Genomic DNA, 18,290 nt, shown 5'->3' with positions numbered 1-18,290 from the left:
GCACAGAATCTTTAAAAACGTTTATGGAGGAAAAGAGTGTTGTGACCTTTGACACACTTTACTTGGAAATAGTGTTCATAAATTTATTAGTGTTCTCCATTCCGATGAGAAGTGTTACAATGGGGGAAAATGGGATGTCCAGACCATTGTAGAGGCAGAAGTTTCCTCCCAAATCCCCCATACGATTACTATAACTGGGCTTGTATGAGCCTGAGAGAAAATGCTTAGAGTTCATTGAGTACCCCTGTCAACCAGTTCAATGGACAGGAACAGATTCAAAATTAGAATATATAGGTGAAAGGCTGAACCCAGCCAATCAAAGTCAAGGTAGGGCTGCAGGAAGAAAATCCTCAGACTGACTGAGAAATAAGCAACTGGCTTATTTGGGGGGGGGGGGGAGCTGAACTGATGCTGGATCCATATTTGAACCAGACACCAAGAAGTTCTACGCTAGGGGCCACCTCTGGAAAAATCGTGATGGTTTCTAGAGCCCTCCCCTACAAATCACTCAGTTTCTCTATAACATCTCAGCTTCTCCCTTCTCGTCAACCAATCCCACAGGCCATGCTAGCTTCCTCCTCTGAAGGAGGACAATTTCCCTGGGACGGGGTGGGCTGCATTCCAATAAGGGACCGTGGAGAGAACACTATCTTAATTCAAAGGTAGGAACCTAATGCTGGAACTTCAGGCACTACAATAGGGGTAGAAGGTGATGGTTGGGCAGGAAGACCTGCAACAAAATTATGATTTTTCCTAATTAAGCCACAACCAAGATCACCCAAGGTTGGTAGTGGGCGGAGGTTCTTCACATGGATAAGGGAAGTGAGACCACAGCCCAGCTGTGTTCCTGAGATTCACCATTCCTTAGAATAGGGCAGGGGGTGGTGAGGGGGGAAAGGATCATTAATTAACTATCAATAATATACTAGCTTTAGTGTAGGAGCATGGCTCTCTCCTTAGTATTCTCACCCAAGAATGGCAAGTACTCTTTCCTTGGTTCCCTTCAGCATAACTGAGGCAAAGCTGGGACATTCAAACAGGATTTTGCAGGGTCCCAACAGCAAGTGCATATGGCTGCCCTCCATCCAGGGCCCAGAGGCCTTGGCCCATCCCAGCTCCTGGCTGGCATCCATCTGGCAGGTAACATCTTGTTGTTCACCACCCAGTGGCACAAGCCTGGTCACCTGTCCTCTCCAAAGTCCAGAACCAGGAAAGAAACCCAAAGCAAAAGAGAAATTTCCTCTGCCATATAAGACCCACCTTCCCAGGTCCAGCTTCCTTGGCACCAGATGATTGGCACTAGAATGCTCACCTTCTCCCCATAGGAATTGCCACAGGTCCAGCTGGTCAGATAAGTAGAGCATTGGCACCACTGTTCCACCCCACAGCTGCATGGGTCCCAGATTGTAGCACAGCCAACCTGGATGACATATGGACCTCCCACACATGCACATGCATGCCACTCACCATCTCTAGTGAAGCCCAGGTTCTAAACCTTATGGTTCAACCATAACAAAATGAAGGTTTCCATGAGGCTGAGAGATTTTATTCTATAACATTCTTTGCTAGGAAAATCACTAAAAGCAGGTTTCACATACTCCGCTTTATAGGAAAATAATAGGCTCTATAATATCACACCATCAGTCACCCACTTCATCATCTCTGAGAGCAGTGAGGGTTGCAAAGGTGTGATCCCTGCCTACAGACTAAGCCAAAAGCAGCCAGCAAGCTGCTGCATTCCCCAGCACCCAAATATCCAGAGCAAACTTGATGCCTGGAACTTAGCAATGTTCTCGCCTGTTCTGTTTAATTAGAAGTTATGTGGCCATGAATGGGCTCTCGGTTTGATTTTTTTTTGACATTTTCAATGATGAAATGGGAGCTGTTGTTGGCTCAATAATATCCCTCCAACTCCAGAAAAGATCTGATCCAGCAGTATGCTGGACCCAGGCCTACCTGGGTCTGATTCTTTGCTCTAACCCAATAGAGTAGCAACTCATCCCCACCTCAAAGAAGAAAGTAGGAAGCAGCCTCTGTCATAACCCTTCTTGTCTCTGCTTGCTTTACAGCTCCTGGGAGCTCCCTAGTGAGACTCCTAACAGCTTCCTGTCTTCCTCCCTCACAGCCACTCATGCAGAGGCCTGCACATAGTACACATATATCAAGTGCCTGTTGTGCAGAACCAAATTTAATCAAACCCTAGTGGAGTGGCTTTGTGATTTTATTGAAGGTGTGGGTAACAAAGATATCCTTTCTGTCATCCATTCATTCATCTATGTATGAACATCTATCATGTGCCAGGTAATATATAGATACTGGGGATAGAGCAGTAAATGAGAAAGACAAAGTTCCTGCCCTCACAGAGAATGTGGTCCAGTGACTCAGGAAAATAATCAGCCAAAACCCCACACATAATAATTCACAGGTTTTAGAGATTGCCAGGGGAGAAAGAATGGGGTGAAAAGCAAAGAGTACCTAGGACTGAGACTTGAGGAACTCTCACACCTAAAGGTTGGGTAAAGAAGACTCAGATAGAACAGCCAGAAGGTCCAGAAATGAACCAGGAAAATAAGGCATGATGAAAAGCAAGAAAGGGTTGGTAAGCAATGCCAAACAAGTGTCCTCAGAGTTAGCATTACGGAGGTCATTGGTGGTTAGCAAGAACCATTCAGCAGCAGGATGAGGACAAAAACTATGTTGGAGTGGACTGAGAAGTGAATAATAAACAGAAACAGTAATTGCACATAACTCTTTCAAGAAATTTTGCTGTGAAATGGAGAGAGAATAGAGTGAGGTTCAGGGAGATTTTTCTTTAAATTAGAAAAACTAGGTCATTGGATATTTAGCTAAGGAACCAAGACATAATAGCCAAGAGTGGTCAAGTGTGGCCAAGAGCTTTGCTTATCAGTAGTGAAGCAGAAGGACCAGGAGGTTGGTAAACAGCAGCAATTACAACAAGGTGAAGGTGAGCTAGCTAGATGATACAAGCTTTAAGGAGGAAGGACTTTACAAGACACAGGAGGAGCAAATGTCTGGAAGTGACAGTGGGGATGAGAAGGATCTCAGGTCTCCCTCCTAGCCCTGGAGTACATGTAGTAGGGGAAAATAAGCAGCCACTGAACAAGAGAAGATGTTTGCAGATCAAGGCAGGTGAGCTCCCCAGGGCTCAGGAGAAGGATTCAGGAGGTCAGGGGTGGAGAATGGAATTCAGATCAAGCAGTCCCAGAACAGCATGATGTTAACAGCACAGGAAAGACTAGAGGGCCATAGTAGGAGCATTTATAAAAAATCCAAATATAGATGATCTCTTTGTTATCCAGGACATTCTGCCTCTTTCCAAGAATGCAAACAATCAAGACCTGACCCCAGGCATTTGCTTAGACATCTTCACAGCCCCAGGAATAAAGAGAACATTTGCAGGAATAAGTTGCACCATCACACTAACTTTACCTTTGAATCAATAATTTTGCAAGCAGTTCTTGAACTCTTGCTCTATGCAAGGCACTGTGGGAACACAAAGTTAAATAAGATATGGCCTTTGTATTAAGCTCATAGTCTAGTAGAGAAGAGAAGCATACACGAGACTGACTATAAGCTGAGGAGCATAGAACTGAAGACTGGTAGTAAAGGACGTGGGAACACAATGAAGGGGCAGAGCAATGTGGTATCATATGATTAAGGAAAACTCTCTGGAGGAAGTAGGGCTTAAGAGAGAGGAATCAGTCAAAACTATTGGGATTTAGGTAGCTGAGAGACAGGTTGGAAGGGCATGGCCAATGGAAGGAAGAACGTGGTCAAGGACAAAGTGCCTGGTGACTTTATGGGGCCAGGAAAGGCAATGAGGACTTGAATGAGGTGATAAGGTAGAAATAACTAAGAATGAGATTTTGGACAGGACTTGCCTTCTATTTGGATATGGAGTGTGAGGGAGACAAAAGAGACAAACTTCAAAAACCCATCTATGGAGAACACAGCCTCTCCAGATGCCTGGTTTATGTTGGCCAAAAGGCCCTGACATATTATCTCTTGGTTTTTCAGAACAAGTACCAGGGCTTCGTCTTTGACATCGTGACCAAACAAACTTTTGACATCATCATCATGGTCCTCATCTGCCTCAACATGATCACCATGATGGTGGAGACGGATAATCAGAGTGAGGAAAAGATAAAAGTCCTTAACAGAATCAACCAGTTCTTCGTGGCCGTCTTCACAGGCGAGTGTGTCATGAAGATGTTCGCCTTGAGGCAGTACTTCTTCACCAATGGCTGGAATGTGTTTGACTTCATTGTTGTCATCCTCTCCATTGGGAGTAAGTGGGCATCACGTGTGGTGGGGAAGCCCACCCTCTGCTTGGGTTGTTTTAGCTGTAACCAAGAGGACAACCAACAAAATTTTGAAACACATTATATGTTAGAGGAGTCCAGTATTTACTGCCTTCCAAGGGCAGCAGACTTAAAATGGCCCTGGGCCTCATGGGCAAATGGAAAGGTTCCATTGGCCTGCTCCATGCTGTGTCTTTAGGTACCTACTGTGACACAGCCATCGCCAGAATTTGGGGGGCTGAGAGGGAACTATTGTTTCTACAGAGAGACAGAGTTTCCAGGGGGCCTTATTTTTATGATCTTCAAATCAAAGAGTGGGTGGTGTGATGTGAAATGAGTCATAAGATACTTTTTGGAAAAGGAGGTGGGTTGCCAACTGAGTGAGAAAAGTCAAGGAGGAGATTGTTCAAAGGAGATTCTTAAGCCAAGGGTCTGGAATTAAGTCTCTATATAACTCTCCACTTAAGGAATATGAGCGATCGAAAAGTCAAGGGATCAATGTGAAGAGATCAGTGCTATTATGGTCTAGTCTGGGTGTTGTTGAATGACAGGCACAGTATTGTGGGGCCAAAGGTGTTCAGAGAAAATGAATAGAATGAGAGGCTAAAGTGGAAAATGGAGCCACCATAATTGACTGCTTGCTGAGTTCTGAGCACTAGGCTGGGCTCTATGAATCTTCACAGTAGCCCTGTGAGAGGAATATTATTATCCTTATTTTATATATTGAGCATTGAGCCTCAGAGATTAAGAAAGTTATGCAAAGTTATGCAGTTTGTAAAATGGTAGAGCTGAATTTATACCAGGCTAATGTTCTAATGAACTAGCAGTTTCTTACCAACAACCAAGAGACTATCCCTGGCCTTTGTGTGGTTTAGTCAAAGTTTGGCCCTATGAAGGCCAAATCCCAGCACACCAACTTTATATTGCATTATAAAAACATTCTGACCTATTACACCATGACCTGTTTACTTTTTGTATGAGGGCATAGTTGTAGATTTAATTTTCCATTGATTTACCATCAAAGGCTAATAGTATCTAAACACAACTTGGCAGCACTTAACCAGTCTCCCTACCCTGGTGCTGACATACAGCTCTGGGTTGTGTTTGGTTGTTTGAGGGGTGGGGGTGTTTAATGTATTTTTGTTTTTCATTTTGTTTTATTTTCTTGTTGCTGCTAGGTTTTATGGGAGGTTTCTTTTGTTTGTTTGTCTTCCAAAGTGACAGACTCTAAAGTCCATTTTGATTTTATATTAGAGAAGGCAGCTTGCTTGTGTGACTTCTCATAGCAGTATTATAGAAATAAAATATACTTAAATACTCAATTCTGTAATGTGGGCGGATACTTTAATTACCAGTTCCCATGACCTACATGACAACACCAGTCACTGGGCAGAAATCACACAGAGAGTCAGCTAGAAAAGAAGTGAAAGACAGATTTTACCTGTCAATCCTTTTGCTCTCCCTCCCTCTTCCTTTCTTCCTTCCAACCAGCAAGGCATGCATTAAGTATCTAAATGTGACAGGTATGAACACTCATTCTCCCTTGAAGTAGAGGTAGACTAGTTGGCTGGCAGAATCTTAGGAAATTATACAGACATGTAATGTACCCCACACTATGGAAAAAATGTCCCAGTTAAAGTGGATTTTAGGAGAGGGGCTTTCATTAAAACTTTATAATAAAAAATTATAATTACTTTCCAAGTCTCCTCCCATTTCCTTCCTCCTGCTAACATATATTATGACTATCCATATTCATGTGATAAAAGGCAAGTAGGAGAAGAGAGAACCCTGGCAAGAAGAGAGAGCTTGCTACCACATGCCTCACCATTTGTCCTAAGAGATTTTGAATCATGTCTTACCTAACGGCCTTGCATAATCTTTGGCAGTCCCAATAGGCCCCATAGTTCCCCAAACCAAGCTTTACAAATCTTCAAGTTAGTTACCAGATAGGAAGACATATGCATTCTTCATCTTTCTGACCTTGTCCCTAGTTGGGGTGGGGGGGCTGTAACTGACCCCCCATCTCGAGACCCTAACAGGGAGTTCAAACTCAGCTGGAAAGGAAAGAAACAAATAAAAACCATTATGCAGACAGCTGGTCATTCAAAGCCATTCTGCTGTAGCTGTCAGCAAGTTGCCAAACTCCTCAGGCCCCCTTATAATTAATTCCAGGCTCTGTACAATTATCCACAGGACCATGTGCCAGAAACTTAGTCAGTCTTCTCAGTAGGAGATAGGGAGATGAATCACAGGGGGGTCCTGGCCTTCACAGAGAACAGGACCAGGGTAGAGGAAAAGGCATGACCCAAAGGCTAAATTCTCAGGGAAGAGCAGAGCCTATGTCATACACAGAAACAGAGAAAAGACTGTGCGCATGTGGAATACGGTGCAATCATTTCCAGCTGAACTATGCTGCAGAAGATAGGATTTTGACCATGGAGGTTGACTAAGTAAATATTCTGGGTAGAGGGAAAAACAAGAACATGATAGGAAAGGTGAGACTTTCTTGAGAGAGTTTATGCAATGAACACTTACTGAGCCCCTACTCTATGCCAACCCCTGTGCCAGGCTCGGAGGGTTCAGAGTCCTTAAATACAGCTGCTCATGTGGAGGTTCACGTGGAGCCAAGATAAGGGAGTGTGCTCACAGCCAACTCTGTCAGGGCTCATGGATGGGAGTACTAATTAGATCATTTCCTCTCTCTTTGAAAGGCCTGGTGTTTTCTGCAATTCTTACGTCACTTGAAAGTTACTTCTCCCCAACGCTCTTCCGAGTCATCCGCCTGGCCCGAATCGGCCGCATCCTCAGGCTGATCCGAGCAGCCAAGGGGATCCGCACGCTGCTCTTTGCCCTCATGATGTCCCTGCCTGCCCTCTTCAACATCGGGCTGCTGCTCTTCCTCGTCATGTTCATCTACTCCATCTTCGGCATGGCCACCTTCCCCCATGTCAAGTGGGAAGCTGGCATCGATGATATGTTCAACTTCCAGACCTTCGCCAACAGCATGCTGTGCCTCTTCCAGATCACCACGTCGGCTGGCTGGGATGGTCTTCTCAGCCCCATCCTTAACACGGGCCCCCCCTACTGTGACCCCAATCTGCCCAACAGCAATGGCTCCCGGGGGAACTGTGGAAACCCAGCCGTGGGCATCATCTTCTTCACCACCTACATCATCATCTCCTTCCTCATCGTGGTCAACATGTACATAGCAGTGATTCTGGAGAACTTCAATGTGGCCACAGAGGAGAGCACTGAGCCCCTGAGTGAGGATGACTTTGACATGTTCTATGAGACTTGGGAGAAGTTTGACCCTGAGGCCACCCAGTTTATAACCTTTTCTGCCCTCTCAGACTTTGCAGACACACTCTCTGGCCCCTTGCGAATCCCAAAACCCAATCAGAATATATTAATCCGGATGGACCTGCCACTGGTCCCTGGAGATAAGATCCATTGTTTGGACATCCTTTTTGCCTTCACCAAGAATGTTCTGGGAGAATCTGGGGAGTTGGATTCTCTGAAGGCAAATATGGAGGAGAAGTTTATGGCAACCAATCTTTCCAAAGCATCTTATGAACCAATAGCCACCACCCTCCGGTGGAAGCAAGAAGACATTTCAGCCACTGTCATTCAAAAGGCCTATCGTAGCTACGTGCTTCATCGCTCCTGGACAATTTCCAAACCCCCAGGCGTGCCCAGGGCTGAGGAGGAGGCTGTGTCACTCACAGATGATGCCTTCCTGGACAATGAGAAGTGTGTGTTCCCAGACAAATCTGAAACTGCATCTGCCACATCTTTCCCACCATCCTATGACAGTGTCACTAGAGGCCTCAGTGATCAAGTCAACATGAGCACATCTAGCTCAATACAAAATGAACGTGAAGCTACCAGTAAGGAAGCCACTACCCCTGCACCCTAGTGAGGACGCTCCAGCATGGACATGCCAGTAGGACAGTTCTGATGTGTCCTACTGCTCTGTGATAACTCTTTCCCACTACAAGTGGCACCCAGCTTCCACCTCACCAATGCATGTCACTGATCACAATGTGAGAGCTGGGCAAGGAAGTGCAGTTGGTACCCGCCTTTGGAGAAGCTCCCATTCACTAACAAGAGTCAGAAGCCAGAAGTCACATCTCGACTGCTACCCCCCTTTTGAATTTCAATATCAGATGTTGGGTTCCTTTACTTTCCAGAAATTGTCCCTGGTCCTTTTATTCCAATCATGACCAGAGCTTCCATTTATCGAGCAAACTTCTCAGGACCAGAGCTCTCAAAGACCTACAGCAAGAATATTGCTGAAGGTTCAAGGTAGTCCTCTGTGAAACACCACATAGAGATTGACGATGTTATTTAGGATTTTGCATGGCTGCATGTTGAGAACTGCAGACAACTGCTCCAGCCCAGGGTAACTCCTGTGCTCTATGTCACCAAAGTTCTTTGAGATAGCGATTAAAATAATTAATATTTTTAAAGGTATGTCAAGACCAGTGCTATATCTTAAAGCATCATTTTTTAAAGTATGTGATACTGATGTGTCATAAATCATTTGTTCACTTCCAGGGTTTCTGATATTTGAAGTTTGAGCTTGAGGCTTGGGGGTAGGGTAGGAGAGAAGGAGCATTGTGCTGAGAGCTTACTCTAATCCTGACTTCTCCACTGATTGACTGCCTGACTGGCCTGGGCAACCTCTCTCACCTCTGAGCTTTAATTTCCCCACTTGTAAAATTGGTGGGAGGCGGGACAGAATGGACACTCTCTCTGGCCCCCTTGCATTTCATGCTGTAGAATGCAGTGGTGCCTGTCAGTTTAGAGGAGGAAAACACTCTTCTGAAGCTGCAATGGCCAGACCTCTCTGCTGTATAGCTAGAGAGGCAGCTTTGGGATATATTTTAGAGCCTGTTCCACCAAATCTCACAGACAGGCTTTAAGGAGGAAGGTTTTCATGTTCTGCTTGAGCAAGGACTTCGTGATTAGTATAATCAAAAGAAAAGAGATATTCCGAGAACGATTATCTGGGAGATAAAAGGTATGGCCAACATTTTCTTTAGTTCAACCTGCAAATGTTACTAAGTACCTATCATATGACAGGCACTGGTCTAAGCACAAGAGATATTGGGAGTTAAGCCCCAAAAAAGTCATTGAATTTATGCAGCAAATGGAATAAATCTTATCAGAGAGAATATTCAGGCCACAGGGACATGGCAGGTCTTAAGATGAAGGAGAGCAAGGAGTTTATATGACAACATAGAACATAATGTGTCTTAGTGATAGTCTTGATCTTCTATTAATTCTTAGGATATGCCCTGCAATAATGACAAGGATCAAGTCAATTCATTGATATATATTTGATCACTTTGTAAGATTTCCCATGTATACAATTTAAAAACTAGAGCTGGTTCCCCTCACGTGGACCACCTTCCATCTGCTATTGCAACTTATAGGGTCCACCTTACATTTGCAAAACTTTGAGAGTCTAACAATTGTGAAGTATGGGCGAAGGTGGAGAAACAGGAGGTCTGAGACACTGCTGGGTTGCATGCATCGGCACGGCCACTTTGGAAGACAGTTTAACTTTACTAGAATTGTTGAAGACATGTATTCCCATGACTCTTGTTTTCCATGTTTAGGTCCAAAACCTTGAGAAATCCATATGCACATGCTCTAGAAGACACGCACAAGGTTTCTTATCAACATTGTTCATAATGAACCTAAATTAGAAACAACCTAATACCCATCAGCAGCAGGATAAATTCAACTGTGATACATTCTTTAATGTAATTTTGTACAGTAATGAGAATAGATAGATGTAGCCTTATAGAAGTCAATTGATGATTCTTAGACACATAACATTGAGTGAAAGAATCCAGACACAAGACTATACACACTATATGATTTCATGATGTTCAAAGACAGACAAAATTAAATATGGTGTTTAAGGATGCATAAACAAAAGTAGGAACTGCTTACCATAAAAGTCAGGGGACAGGTTACCACTAGGGGAAAGAGGCATTTATGTCTGGGTCTTTGGCAATGTTCTAATCCCTCACCTCGGTGCTTCTCTTTATGAATGTTGCCTTTACAACTATGGGTTGAGCTAAACATATATATCTAATGTGCTCTTCTGTGTGTATGTCTCACAATTTTAAAAAAATTTAATGGCTTAGCTTAGGTTCTCCTCCCTCTTCATAGAAGTAGTTACTATCTGCACTCTGACTTGTGACATTTCTGTCCTGGACTTGGTTCTCTGAGCTGAGTTGTGAAAGGAGAAGTTCAACACAGTGTAACAGAAAAAGAAATTCTAGAGCAAGGAATAGCAACTGCAATAGACACAAAAGATGTGCAAGTGGGTGAAAAGCTTGAGGAAATTTAACCAAATGATTTTGAAGCAAGCATGGCAGGGAGTGGGGAGTGAGTAGAATATGATCACAGTGGGGACGAAGTTTGCATCCCTCTAAATTTTTGTGAATGGTATCACAGGTGATATTAAAACATTGAACAACCTGCCTAGAACAGGACACCAACCAGGACTGACCATATTGCTAAAGCAGGCTTCTGGAGGCCCCCTGGATGCACCAGGTACTAATTGAAGTTGTTGAATCCTCAGAAAATCTGGAGGAAAGTCCCAAAGGAGGAACCAGGGCAGCTGAGTGGCATGGGGAACACTGGAGGCAGCAGCTATCTGCAATACAATTGTAGATACAATTCTACAATACAATTCAGTACAAAAATATTTCAATACACTGGATATTAGCTCTGATTGCCAGTGATAGAAATCCAACCCAAATTAGTGTATAGGAAAGAGAAAGGAAAATATTTTCATCTACTAAACAGGAAGCCCAGAGATGCAGTTGGATTCAGGCGCTCTAACAGTGTCGTTGGGATACCATCTCTCCCCCTCTTGGCTCTGCTTTCTTCTGTAAATTCTCAGACAGTCTCTTCCCATGTGGTGGCAAGATTACTCTGGAAGACTTTTACATCTGTAACCTCTGAAGAAAACTTGACTCTTTCCCAATAATTCTAGCAAAAACTCCCAGTGAGGCATGCCACTGGCTCAGGTCATATCATGTTCCTTTCCCTAAGCAAACACTGTGTCCAGAACGTGCAGCACATTGGCCATTTCTGGGTCACATGCTCACCCTGGGAGCCAGGAGCTGAGAGCAGTTCCTAAATAAAAGAGTTTGGTATGATAAGAAAAGGGAGTGGATGATGAATAGGTTAAACCAACAGCCACCCACTCCATTCCACCCCTTAGCTGCTCCATATCAACACACATTCTATTTTCTAGACATGCAATAGCCAAGCACCTCCCCAACATAATGTTGCTGTCCCACACAAAACTACACTCCCCTTTCTCCGGAGGAGACCATCCAGAGCCCTGCCCAATTGTTAACATCCAGCTCCAAGCCAAGAATGTTTGAATCAGCAAATTCTGTCAACTCTACTTTCAAAATAAATCCAGGATTTGACCACTTCTCACCACCTTGACCACCATCAACTCTATCAAAGTCACCATCATCTACTTCAATAGTCCCCTTTTGTTTTTCCATTTTGACCTTTGTCCTCAGCTGTCTATTTTTTTTCCCAACAGCAGCCAGAGCTCAAAATCCACCCATAGCCCAATGGTACTCTGAATATAAGTTGTTACAATGGTTTTACATAATCTGGCTCTCACTCTTCTATGACCTCATCTCCCCCTACCCCTTCTCTGTGCTTCAACCATACTGTCCTCCTCACTGTTCTTACACATGCAAGGCATGTTCTTGCCTCAGCTGCCATATCCCCACAGCTCACTCTCACCCTTTCTTTAGTTCTTCCCTGACCAATCTATCCAATGAACAGCCATATCCATAGCACTCAGCACCCTCTGGGGTAGCTCCTCGTGGCTCAGCACCTGAAGGCAGGCCACCCAATACACAATAGATAGCATAAACATGTTGGCTTCCATAAAGATGCCTATTTAGAAAAGGAGAGGCCTCACTCAGAAGTGCCAATTCACAATGTCCCTGGAGCGTGGACTGCCTGACCTGACAGTGAAGGGATATCCTGCTTCTGGGAGAATTCCTCACCCACTGCCCCCACTGTCTCGTGAGAAAAGAGCACTGGGAAGAGAGTCCTTCTGGAGGATGGACAGCTTATTGCACTTCCTGTCGGCATCACTGAAAATTGTCTTCAGGTGTGAGCATTTATGGGCCATTATTTGCCTGGACTGATGTTTGTCTGGCAATACAACTCCCTTAAGATACTGGTATGATTTCTGTCTCTTGCATTTTATCAGCTTGTTAGATCTGGTTGGATTATGACCCTTCAGTCTAGACTTGGGACTGGATATTACTGTCCTTTAGCAATCAAGGTCTTGCCCTCCTTTACCCCTCAGCCAAATGGCCTCATCCTGGCTTCAGCCAGCCATTGTACCTAGACAGTGTTGAAAAGCAGTTAGCTTAGGTATGCAGGCACAACTCACCTGCCCCTGTGTCTGTGTGTCCACCATTGCCCAGCCATGTACGTTGGAATGTGTCTCCTTTGCCCTACAGGAAGTACAGACAGGATCGTTTGGGGAAGGGGTAGGGGAGGGGAGAATGTCAGGATTCCCACAGCTCCCACACTCACCTCCATCTCTGTTTCCAACCATTGGCAAGTGTTCAACAATGAACTATTTAGGAGGGGGGGAAATCCCAATTTGTAGCATTTTCTGATTTAGCTGATGTTAATGCTCCCACCATGGCCCATGTCAAGCCAGCAGAGTGACGTTCCTTCAAGGCAGGACTGAAAGAGACGGGCGCAGTCCACTTGAGCCAGTAAGAGCTGGCTCCAGCCCACCATTGTTTCTGGCCTCCCGCCTTTTCTGTACCGATATTAGCTTGGAATGGAAATTTATTTTTCCACTCTCCAAGGCACAAAACCATAAGATCTCAGCCAGAAAAGTCCTCCTTTCTGCTTTCATATGGGCCAGCTTAGGCAAAGTGAGTCTTTCTTTGTGTGCCTGTATTAAGCTTGTAAGAAGTAGCCCACACCTTTCCAAATCCTAGTGGGTTTTTTTGTGAAGGTCCTTAAGCTGATGCAGCAAGCAGCAGGTAGTCTGAGTCTCTAGACACAAAAGGCCACAGCTAAAAGCATAACAGAAATTTCCAGATTCAGATCTGGGGACAGGAGACTCTTGGTGTCCCACCCCATCTCAGCTTGGCTACTGCCACACTCTGAGGTCCATTAATAAGGACACCCAACTCTAGGTATCAATTTCTATGTCTGCCAGAGTTACATGGTTACAAGAAACAGAAATCAGTTTTAGCATGAAAGGCATTTACGGGAAGGCTATGGGGAAGCTGTGAATGGAACTGAATGCTGAACAATCAGCAAAGACAGCAGCCGAAGCTGGGCATGTATCTGGGCAGGCACCACCAATAGAAAAATCTCTTTGTCAGTCCACAACCAATCAGTTCCAACTTTGTTCCCCTTTAGTGTCCAGTCAGGATTCAAATTCCAAGGATAGAACATCTGATTGACCCAGCTTCAGCAAGAGAAGGAGGGGCATTTTAATTGTTAGCACCAACAAGACTGTAGTCAATTACCTCCTCCTACCACTACCCCCCCAAAAAAAAAAGTTAAGGTATTGTTACTAAAAAGAAGTGGGGTGGGCAGGTAAAATGCTGGATAAGTATTATAAGTTATGAGTTGGATTTGTGCTTTGTAAAGCTCCCTCTGGCCATAGGGAGGAATTAACAAGAGGCTAACGTTGAGACAGAGAGATTAGGGAGGCAGTTCTGCTAAATGGGGACCTGAACTATGTATTTTTAAGTTTCTCAAGCACATTGACTAAAAATCACTTACGAAGCCTGCTCCAAACTAAGGCTTACTAAGCCAGATCGAACCCCCACAATATGGACTAAGAGCCCAGCTTCCATGGTTGTCTCTGGTGACCAGTCCAAATCCTTTTCCTCCAAATGGAACTCCCTAGGCTCCGGCCAGGTGGCTCAGTTGGTTGGAGTGTCCTCTGGATATGGTGAAGTTGCAGTTTAAATCCCTGGTCAGAGTACATACAAGAATCAACTAATGGATGCATGGATAGATAGAAAAACAGATTGATGTTTTTCCTTCTTCCTCTCCCTCCCTTCCTCTCTCTCTCTCTAAAAATCAATAAATAAGATTTAAATGCTTCCAAGAACCCAAATATCTGCAATGCACTATGCCTCTGGAAAATTACTCATACATTCCCTCAAGTGGAAATCCGTTTGAAGTGTGCTTTCCTGAGAAGTCCTGGATGAATCATCATCTAAGTGAGTTTAGGGAGAGAAAGGCAGAATTTGCCTATGGGCATCAAATCCCTAGCAAGAAAGTTCATGTCAACTTGTTGACCCTTTTAACCACCGATTCTGACCGTTAAACCAACACCACCACCAAAACTCAGTGGATACGATTCGGTGCACAAAGATAACAAATTCTAAAGGGGCATGTGTGAAGAGAGCTTGTTTTTTTGTTTTTGTTTTTTCTGACCAGAACTGAGTTAATTGAGTATTAAAAATGTGGCTGCTCCTGCTTCCAGATTTAATTATGTTAGAAAGCAATATAAAGGCACATGTGTGTGTGCCTGCTGAATGATGATGCTTCTTGTAGTTGGAACAGGGAGCCCCAGAACCACTTGGAAGCTGAAAATGCTTGTGAATGGTCTACATGGAAACACTCACCTCATAGTCTCAGTAATACGGTGCTCTGCACCAAGCTCTGAATAGGAGGGTGGAAGGTCCCACTTTGATTTCAGGCCTTCTGTCAGTCCCACGTCACACCTTCTCTGAACAGCTTTCCTCGTCTTTACAATGGGAGGAAAGATTCTAGCCCTGTTGAACCCATCAGGAAGTTTGATGAAGATACAAGTGTTCTCGCTGTCCACTTAAATAGAAAGAAGAATAAAAGGGGAGACAACTCGAGATCCATCATGCCACACTGTGTAGGGTGGCTCCGCACTGTGCGTCCAGTGCAAAGGAGCATGTAAGCACATGCAGGGGCCACCCTGGACACAGCCAGCACTTTGACTGGTGGTCAGGATGGAGGACACCTCCCCAGAAACCCTGCAAGAGAGGAGGCTACTCCTGAATCCTATCCTTCTGACTCTGTAGCAGACATTTCTGGTGTCCCACACCACATTCCTTGCCTCATCTGACTTGGAATACAACTCTGTTGCTTTTCTGTCTTAGGGCTTTCTCCAAAGCCACTGGGCTTTTCTCCGCACAGGCACAGTGGCCCAGGGGTCCCAGGGTAAGGGGAGATGTGGACACCCTTGAGGACAATTCTCAACCAATGGGGGACAGGAGTTGGAAGGTAAATACATACCCTAACCTCCCATGCCTGGGGTGACCAATTCTGAGCCAAGGGTCTCAGAGAATCCCTACACTGTCTGAATTCTGGTGGTAGGGCCAGTTCTTCACAAGCTTGAGAGTAAATGCCCCTACCTTTTGTACCCTACACGACACAGCTCATCCTATGCCCAGTTGCCCACAGCACTAACCAGATTTTTTTTTAAGTTTCTTCCTTCCTTAGCTAACTCTCCCTGCTTCTTCCTTTACTTTTGCCTTCCAAATCCTTGTCTCAGCTCCTGCTTTGGGGGAACACAAATTAAGACAAATTCCCAGATATCCTTCTGCTCAGAAGGAAGAAGCTGTTTTCCCATGCTGTCCACATATCCATCGTCCCAGCTGGAGACTTGCTATACACGGCCCCTGGATCAAGGTCTGCAGCAAGGGATCACCTCTCCTGATGTAAACTGCACAAAGGGTCCCACCCAGAGTGTCATTCATCTTCCCCTCCTAGCTCCCTACCCATCACCCACCTGCTTCTCATTGATGAGGCAGGTGAGGCTCCTCCCCTTCACCCTCTTAAATTACCATGGAAGATTTGCTTTTCTTGGCAGCTGCTTTGGGACCAAGTGGACTCTTGCCTCCCCTTCAAAACTATTCTGTGATGAGTAAAACATTAATTACAAGCTTCTCACTGCATCTTGTAAGCTGACAAGATTCTTGATGAGTTCACAACCACCTATCGCCCCCATTTTCATCATTTTATTGTATCGGGCTACTTCGGAATGTCAGTTTGCAACAAGAAGCTCCAAATTGAGACTTTACCCAGAAGTTGTCACGGTGCCTTTTTCCAGCACAAGGGATCGTGCTAAGTGGCCATCAGTTAAGAAGTAGCTTGATTTGTGTCACTCGGAGCAGCAGAGGACTATGGGAGAAACTTCCTGGCTTCCCCCTTGTTATTCACCTCATAAAAGAAGTCAATGAGCATTCAAGGCTCTCTCCTGAACACCAGTTGATAAGGGGCCAAACCAGTGGTTTCATTCCAGTGACATCCTCTCTGTGGACTGTGACATCCACCTAACCCACCCACTACCCATTCTTTGGACAGAACCTTTACCATGTTTTACAAAGTTCTGCATCTCTCTGGGTAGGGAGCTCCTTGAGGATGTTAGAGAGCACTTCTAGGTGTCTTTATCCTGCCAGTTGAAACACTTCCTATAGCAACAAGTTCTCCAAATCTCTCCCTAGAATCAGTCCCGTAGAGAATCTATGAGCCAACACAAACTCCCACAACACCCTACCACTGTGGGGAGAGGACCACAGTGTACATCCTGGTCCTCCAAGAGTTGATGTCAAGTCAGAACTAGATGTGCAAGGGACTGACTGGTGGAAACATTTATGAGGAATAAAACGGGGGGCGGGCAGCAGGAGTCAGCAGGAAGAGCCTCAGACTGCCGAGCAACTGTGAGAAAGTCTCAGAATAAAGACCGCCCAGTGGAGGACTCTTTGTTGGGCAAGAATGGCCCAGCTCTAGTCCCCCCACCATCTTCCATCACTGATGAGAGCAACTTCTACGTGAACATTGCTGTAGGGCCTCCTGGCGCCACAGCTGGAACCCACCAGAGCAGATGTTCAGCAACACTGCATTGATTACACTGTATATTGTATGCCATTTATTGTCTGAGAATCCTGTGCCATCTTGGACTGCAGAAGTTGTTTTCTAGTTGACAATCTAGCATCACCTTCCCCCACATTCCAAGTGCCCACAGGCATCACGAACTGCCCTCAATACTGTGGAGCTGTGCTCCTAAAGGCCCCCATTCAAGAAACTCCCACCCAATAATTTGGACCTTTGCCAAATCAATACTGGAGAAGAAGGCTCATCCCTTTCTTTCTAATGGGGACCATGCTTTCTCCTCCAGGACTATCTACCAGGGTGTGGATGAGAGAGAGCCAAGTGAGCTGGGTGCAAAATAAATGTAGGAAAGAACTCATTCTTGAGTGCTGGTCTTACATTTGCATTAACCTGAGAGTGAGTGCCTTCTTAAATGTTGCACCCTGGTTGCCTTGGCTGGTGTAGCTCAGTGGGTTGAGCATGGGCCTCCAAACCAAAGTGTTGCTGGTTCAATTCCCAGTCAGGGCACATGTCTAGGTTGAAGGCCAGGTCCCCAGTAGGGGATGTGCAAGAGGCAACCACACATTGATGTTCTCTCCCTCTCTCCTTCCCTTTCCCTCTCTCTAAAAATAAGTAAATAAAATCTTTTTAAAAAAGAAAAAAATTTTGCACCCTGGCATATTTTTTGACTCATCTTAGTTCTTGCCCTGAGGATTACTGCTTTCAATCTACCAGTCAAACTCTGGGGTAACATCAGCTATAAGAGTATGAGGTTATTCTTCGCCATTCATTAATGCCAAGGCTTCTGGATCACTGGCCCCAGCCCTATGCCTATCCTCCAACACAGAATAATTCATCCAGGACACAGGTTTCTCTAATCGAATGATCATATCTTCTACTCTACATTCACTACCCACCGGGTATCCTGAACCTTGTCATCACTATTACCAACACCAATCTCCTAATTTTGCCAACTCTCCGGTACACTTCACTTATGACCTCCACCCAAATAATTCTCCAAATGCTGGTGGTCCTTTGTCCTTTGACTTTCCATCACTCCCACTCTCCCCT

The 18,290-nt window shown here is 44.9% G+C and overlaps 1 protein-coding gene across 3 annotated transcripts in view; it reads left to right on the top strand.

Annotated features, from left to right (window-relative positions):
• SCN10A (sodium voltage-gated channel alpha subunit 10) overlaps positions 1–8,742 on the top strand; it is a 79,695-nt gene extending 70,953 nt beyond the window's left edge. For all 3 annotated transcript variants that reach the window (XM_037148265.2, XM_037148264.2, XM_037148263.2), the window contains 2 exons: positions 4,039–4,309; positions 7,034–8,742. In XM_037148265.2, coding sequence (XP_037004160.2) covers positions 4,039–4,309; positions 7,034–8,238 — 1,476 coding nt within the window. In that variant the 3' untranslated portion in view covers positions 8,239–8,742. The remainder of the gene's footprint in view (positions 1–4,038; positions 4,310–7,033) is intronic.
• The last annotated feature ends 9,548 nt before the right edge of the window (positions 8,743–18,290 follow it).

The sequence above is a fragment of the Artibeus jamaicensis genome, unplaced genomic scaffold (assembly GCF_021234435.1).
Source record: "Artibeus jamaicensis isolate MK-2021 breed Jamaican fruit bat unplaced genomic scaffold, CSHL_Jam_final contig_519, whole genome shotgun sequence".
In the NCBI taxonomy this organism is placed as follows: Eukaryota; Metazoa; Chordata; class Mammalia; order Chiroptera; family Phyllostomidae; genus Artibeus; species Artibeus jamaicensis.
Note: the sequence above shows the minus strand (reverse complement) of the source record. Positions and strands in the feature narration are given on the sequence as shown.